This window comes from Aspergillus undulatus (assembly GCF_047715775.1).
Source record: "Aspergillus undulatus strain CBS 261.88 unplaced genomic scaffold BDV17scaffold_61, whole genome shotgun sequence".
NCBI classification, from domain to species: domain Eukaryota; kingdom Fungi; phylum Ascomycota; class Eurotiomycetes; order Eurotiales; family Aspergillaceae; genus Aspergillus; species Aspergillus undulatus.
The window spans coordinates 22,418-29,168 of NW_027396665.1; the positions used below are offsets into that span (position 1 = coordinate 22,418).

General features: G+C 51.5%; 3 protein-coding genes across 3 annotated transcripts; all 3 read left to right on the top strand.

Annotated features, from left to right (window-relative positions):
- Nucleotides 1-622: 622 nt before the first annotated feature.
- BDV17DRAFT_200510 (RNA-binding protein) lies at nt 623-2,642 on the top strand. The gene is made up of 4 exons (XM_073755252.1): nt 623-625; nt 814-1,399; nt 1,457-2,070; nt 2,128-2,642. The coding sequence occupies exons 2-4, from the start codon at nt 930-932 to the stop codon at nt 2,244-2,246; spliced, it is 1,203 nt and encodes a 400-aa protein (XP_073611706.1). The 5' UTR covers nt 623-625; nt 814-929; the 3' UTR covers nt 2,247-2,642.
- A 169-nt stretch (nt 2,643-2,811) lies between these two features.
- BDV17DRAFT_294964 (uncharacterized protein) lies at nt 2,812-3,410 on the top strand (the record flags this gene model as incomplete). Its single annotated transcript, XM_073762960.1, has 2 exons — nt 2,812-2,984; nt 3,035-3,410. 2 exons carry the CDS (start codon nt 2,812-2,814, stop codon nt 3,408-3,410), a joined length of 549 nt encoding a protein of 182 aa, XP_073611707.1.
- Nucleotides 3,411-4,212: 802 nt separating this feature from the next.
- BDV17DRAFT_273298 (sorting nexin-3) lies at nt 4,213-5,461 on the top strand. The gene is made up of 3 exons (XM_073759008.1): nt 4,213-4,531; nt 4,724-5,045; nt 5,142-5,461. The coding sequence occupies exons 1-3, from the start codon at nt 4,454-4,456 to the stop codon at nt 5,168-5,170; spliced, it is 429 nt and encodes a 142-aa protein (XP_073611708.1). The 5' UTR covers nt 4,213-4,453; the 3' UTR covers nt 5,171-5,461.
- Nucleotides 5,462-6,751: the final 1,290 nt, after the last annotated feature.

Below are 6,751 nucleotides of genomic sequence, written 5' to 3' on the forward strand. Positions count from 1 at the left end.
CTCCATAGTTACACATCAGACATCCTTGCTGAGTCAACGGAAATCCCGAATAGACAACCAGGGAAGGGTGGCACCGGAGATACATTTTTGCGGGGCCGAGTTTCAGCGGCGGATGCTCAAGCTCCTTCGCGCTGGGAGCTCATCATCGTCCCTTCTAAGTCCTCGCCTCGCGCCGCGCTCCACCTCAATCCTCACCCTTTCAACACGCCTTACAAGGGATATTCTCTCCTGGATCACCGCTTCCCACCTCATAACCTGCTCTCTCCCATCATTCCAACTCCGAATCACCGGTGGCCATCGTTCAGGAGATACCAGCTGGGCGGTATTCCGGGGTATTCTAGTGACCCTACAGACGGCTTGGTTTCCTGCTCTATATCTTACCCTTTTATCGCATGTGCTCTAACTGAAGGGCTTTGATCGGACCTGTTCTTGGGCTGTGCTACCGAAGACAGCCGTTCCTGTGGAATAACCTCCCATCTCTCATATTGATCGCACTGCCCATCCTATTCTACCTGTATTTGGACTCCACAAACAAGAGGGATCCCTGTGCTCTAACTTCAGAGCCATTATATTTGCGGCCTGGTGAAGACTTTTTTTCCCCTTGAGGCTTTGTTCGCTTCGGATTGTACGTATCATCGAGTTCTTTCTTTGTGTTCTCGTTATATTATGGCCCCTATGTTTTGAGCTATGGTGGTTTCAGCGCAAGCCAGCGGTACCCGGTTTTACTACCTGACTTCCCTCGTGCATCTTGATGCCATTCGTGTTGGAATAATCAATGGTTATGACTTGCTAATTGGTGGCCTGTGTCTGCAGACATGTACTTGCACTGATTCCCGAGAACTGAAACTGAAGAAAAGAAAAGAGAACAAGGACTGTATTTTGACCAGAAAAAATCAAGCAATCAAATCTTGCTTTGGGACCTAAACACAATGGCTACTGAGGATGATAACTTTGATATTGACATCTATGGCGACGGTAGTGGCTACAACGCCAATGACCAGGGTGACTACAAGCAGGAAGATGACATGAAGCAGGAAGACACAGATCTCATCCTCGATGCGCCGGACCACAACCAGAACAGCGGTAACGCCTCCACAACAGACTCCGGCACCATTCAAGAACAACCCACTCCCGCGACAAACGGCGGCAGCGTAACACACTCAGATACAACTAACCAGCAACAAATGCAAAAAGACACAACACCCCAACAGGGTGTCAAACGCAAGGAACTCGATGATCGCCCAGTTGACCCCGATGCCACACCTGCCCTTCTTATCTCAGAACTACATTGGTGGACTACAGACGATGACATCCGGGGTTGGGTTCGCGAAGCCGGATGCGAGGATGAGCTCAAAGACGTAACGTTCAGTGAGCACAAAGTAAACGGGAAGAGCAAAGGGTAGGCCGTCAGCCTTTCTTCTAATATTATTCCCCTCTAACGCCTGATTCCCAACAGCCAAGCATTCTTAGAATTCACATCCCTCCCCGCCTCGTCCGCAAGTAAACACCAGATCGACTCCCTCACTGCAACAGGCCAGAACGGACGCAAATTCGTTGTTCACTACACCAGTCCCGGCCCGAACCCCTTTCGCACACTTCCCAAGGACAACCCCATGCGCAAAGACAACGCACGTGCATCCGGGGGATTCAACTCACCAAACCAAAACAACGCCAACTTCGGCATGGGCAACATGGGCGGGGGAGGTTTCCGCGGAGGCAGAGGAGGAGGATTCAATAACCGTGGAGGGATGTCGAATATGGGCGGCGGCTACGTCAACCGCAACTTCCAGAATCCCATGGGCGGATTCAACAACCCCATGGGTGCCGGTGGGTTCCAGGGTAATCCCATGGGTATGGGCAACTATGGATTCGGTAACCGTGGCGGTATGATGGGCGGAAACATGCGCGGTGGACCTGGGGGGATGCGCGGCCGTGGCGGCGGTATGGGCGGTGCACCGAACATAATGGGCATGCCTAACATGGGCCCTATGGGCGGAATGGGCATGAACCCCATGGGTGGTGGTATGAATCCGATGATGGGCGGGATGGGAGGTAATATGGGCATGCAAGGTACGATCTAGCTTTCTACTTCGCCGTGAACCAGATGTCTAACCGGGCATTTGTCAGGTATAGGTGGCTTCCAGGGCCCAAACCAGGGCTTCAGCACAGGATTCTTCCCCCAGAACCAGGGAGTTGGTGACGGCTCATGGAACCCGCACGGTACCAAGCGCAGTCGACAGGAGTAAACACCACACTCTTCCATCATTCTCACTGCATCGGCTTTGTACTCCTTCATTTCACTTACAGGTGTGCTTCGGCGGTCTCGCGACAATCTTACGCCGTATCTCGATTTTTTTCTGCACTGTATCTTTCTATCTAGCTTGGGACTCCTTTGCTCTTTTCTTTTCTGTATTTGCGATTTATTTTCGGGAAATTGGCTCTTATTGTTCTGCATGGGTTGCTTATTCGTTTCCTTCTCTTCGGGCATTGCTCAGGGTGTATTAAACAAATCAAAATCTTTTCTTGATTAATCTGCTTGCTCCTGTGCACAATTGGTCTCTAGTGCGTCTTTCTCTCCGTTAGGGCACTGCTAGATTTGGCGTTGCTGGGTCCAGCCATGGAGCCGTTGGTTCTGACCGGTCTCCTCGAATGATATAAGTTGACAGAGTTTAACCCTCTACTAAGCAGGATCTCAATCTAGTGGTTTCGTCATGACTCTAACTCTCCTGGTACCTGAGATTTGCACATTTCTGTCGCGACCCCATCACACTACCTTCCGTCCGAGCCTAGTCCCAGGCACAAACCGCGAAAATGGATCTGAGCCAGCCCGTCTATGGAATCGGTTTCGAATACTGCAATGGCGACTTCTGCGTTGTGATTCTGCCTCATCACCGCCATCGCCGATGCACCGTTCGCGAGCTCATCGCACTCTTCAACTCCGCGCGCAAGGACGACAACACCGTTCACACCAAGCCCCTACACTGGTATAGAGCCCAACTTTTGATTATGATTTATTGCCATCAGATGACACAAGGACAATGGCTCAGCGGTTATCAGATGCGCTCCGCTACCACAGGTTGCACATTCCTGAGCATCTAAGGAAGTTGGAGACGGAGTTGAAGAGGGAGTGGCAGAGGAATGTGCGGGAGGAGGCTGAGGATGCAGTCCGGTCTAACCCGAAGTCAGCAGATAGGAATCCCACTACTAGCAGCGGGAGACAGGAAGCGAATGCTGTATCTATTGAGACCGTGAGGCCGCGCAGCCACGAGCTTGGTTTACCGAGTGTCCGGGCAGGGTATCCGTTCGCGACTAAGGGCTCGACTGGCGGAAACCTGAATTTGTCCATGTTGAACTTGAGCATCAACCACTTTGCGGCGATAACGCTGTTGACAATGGTCAGAGTCATATAATCAGGGACGGAAAGGATGGAAAGACAAGGACCTCGAAACAGCCCGTCTTTCCAAAGGACGAAGCCGCAAGAAGTGCAGAACCAAGAAAGTGCGACCCTCCAGAAATGAAGAGTAAGCAGGAAGATCCTGGGGCCGGGGGGAGACAGGCGAGTTTCAAAGTCCAATATGAAATGACAGTGCCAGCTGACAAACAATCAGCAGCACGCGTATGCTTTAGCTCACATGGCCCTGGGCTATCTCAACGGATCTTACAAGATCGGCGCTCAGGGCAATCAAAACTTGCAACTCAAGGATGATCCTTTGCCTGGAGAAGAACAGCATATGGGGCGAATTTCCACCCGGCGACATGGAAGGGGTCTTGTCCATGCGCGAGCGTCCTTGGGATGTCTCAACCTCAGACCATGGTGGCTGTACCTTCGAATGGCGCGGTGTTGACCAGATAGATGGCTGCACATATGCTAGCTCCGAATGCTGGGGAGAAATGAGATTCCTAGGCAGCGACGATATTGAAGGGACCTTCTATAGCGTTTATCTCCGATGACGTTGGGGAGCGGTTTGACTGTGATTTTTGGGCCATCGGACCTCAGGCACGGCTCGCGATGCGTCCGGAATTAAGGACGAGTACTTCCGGTTGGGATCGAAGGGGGCTTGACTCGGCCCTGGAAATAAGATGAAGGATGCAAATGCTAGAAATGATCAGGAATCTCAATGTCTTTGAAGGCCGTATAAATAGTAGCCAATCACGTGCCGCGTAGCGTGGTCGTCATGGGCGTCATTTTCCAACACCAATTAATCAAACTCCAACGTCGTGATACATTTCCTCTCCACAGCGGCTCTCTCCAGCTTGTCCTTCGCGCTGGCTCGTGCTCGATTTACATACTCCGTACAGGCGTCCCGTATTTCCACCAATCCACTGTCAATTGAACATTCTTGGACAGTGAGCACAGACAGGACCGACTTCCCCGCGCACCAGCGATAATCCCCCACCTCCTAAGTTCGCCAACGCTGCTCGACGACCAACATCGCAGTCTCGATTTTTCAAAATGCAGGCCGTACCGGAGTCGCGACAGCAAACCTTCGAGGAGATCTACGGGCCTCCCGAGAACTTCCTCGAGATAGAGGTAAGGCTTCATTCCAGATCCTCTACCCCACGTGCCCGTTTACCCTCAAGCTCAAGCCCGAGCCCAAGCCCAAGCTCCCACCATTCCCAACTCGGACAGAAACAAATCGAACGCCTACTTCTTTGAAATCAAAAAATCCCCGTTCAGGCTTCAGTTGTATTTGATCGCAACGCTAACAATCCCCTCATCCAGGTCCGAAACCCCCAAACCCACGGCACATCCCGCAACATGTACACCTCCTACGAGATCGTCTGCCGCACCAACATCCCCGCCTTCAAGCTAAAACACTCTGTCGTGCGCCGCCGGTACTCGGACTTTGAATACTTCCGCGACATCCTCGAGCGCGAGAGCACAAGGGTCACAATCCCGCCGCTGCCGGGGAAAGTGTTCACGAACCGGTTCAGCGATGACGTGATTGAGCACCGCCGGGAAGGCTTACAGAGGTTCTTGCAGATTGTTGCGGGACACCCATTACTCCAGACGGGGAGTAAAGTGTTGGCTAGTTTTATACAGGGTTAGTGCTCTTTAGCTTGTGGTGGTTGTCCGTTCCGGATATCTACTTTGGTTTACGACCTTCGAGATCGGAGATGATACTAACGTGGTGATCCAGATCCAAACTGGGATCGCAATGCTTGGTAGTCATGATCACCCGGGGTAGCTTGGCGCCGTGTTAGTGTCCTATGTCTTTCTGTCGCCATTCCTCGACCGACGATCCAGTTCAGTTCAGACAGCGTTCCGTTTGTTTTGAATCCGTACATACCAACAAGTTATGCTGCGACATTTGGTTTTTCCTATGTCTATGATTTCCGTGCTGTTTCTGTTATTGGTCGCGAATTCCTTATATGCTCCATTAGTCTATAGTCCCAGCAGTTTATAGTTAGTTTAGTTAGTTGATACCGTGCTGATTAGTCTACTTAGCTTGATTTGAGTCCACTCTGTCTTAAGCATATCTGCATCTGAATTATCGTCCAAATTCCACATACATAGTCTCAGGTCAGATCTCCCGCCTCGGGCAACAGACTCCACAGGGCCACCGAAGATCGGTCAAACTCAATGGGTCATTGTGTCAAGCTGAAAAAAGCGTCTGATCTACTCTGACTCTTGAGTATGTTCAGGTCCACAGCCCAGGACTCCAAACACAGTAAGAAGTTAAGAAATGGCCCCAATCCGCCCAGCCGCGTGCATGGCTGAACCGAGACAACGTCTCTGCCCTTCATTGGCTGCCAGCCCAAAGCATGACGTAGAGACTCCCCTGAGTACGGCGTAGGCTACTTGGCCTGAATGAAGGTTCTGACTGGTTCTCGGTTAGTATTGGACCCGTGTCATATTATAGTTGCTCCTGGTAAGCCGGGAATTCGGTGCTTGGTAACGGTGCGTTCGAAGTACTGGGGTTGCATACTCTGTAGTACCTAGTTGCTTGTGCAAGATCTGGATTCACTGTTCCAGACCGACTTATCCAAGGAGCTGAGTACTTTCTTTCCCATCACCAATACGGTTCGTTTTCCCCTTTGACGAAGGCAGCAACAATGATTGCACCAATGGATGAAGCTTGAAGGCAATAAAGACGGAGGTCGGAGGTTCCGCACCCCGGACCCTGGTAGGCTTACACAGAGTACCCTGGACAGCTGGACAGTTGATACGGGGCGGCTCCCCTCGTAGAAGCATACTCAAAGGGAAAATCGGCAAGGGCGGGAACCTTTCATGGAGACAAGACTGCCTATCTCCATGCCATGGCCTGACCTCAGTCACGGTGTCTTGCTTCGATCTATTCTCGTCACGATCGCAAACCGAAAACGACCCCAGAACGTGGAAGATCTATCACCGCTTCTATCTGCACGACGAACTGCTGCTGCCCACATGTAAAAACGGCCCCCAAACCACACCTCTTAGTATCCTGTGCCAAGAACGCCGCCAGCAAAAAGGGTGCCTGGCAAGCAGACTCCGCCACAGAACACTCCTCAGGTCAGGCCTCCCGGGGAAGGTCGCCTGGCCTTCCTGAAGAAACGAGAGGCTGTCCAAGCAGGGATCGACAGCTTGATTGCTAATCTTCGCTGACTTTGTTTCTTGAAGACAAGAACTCGATGCGCAGAGTGGCATTATTCATCGGTCGTGAGTGTCAGATGTAACACGCCGGCTTCACTGAGCCAGAATTTCAGTACCTATTTATTTGATGCCCGAGAATCTCCTTTTTCCGTGAATTTCCAACGACAGACGCAAAGG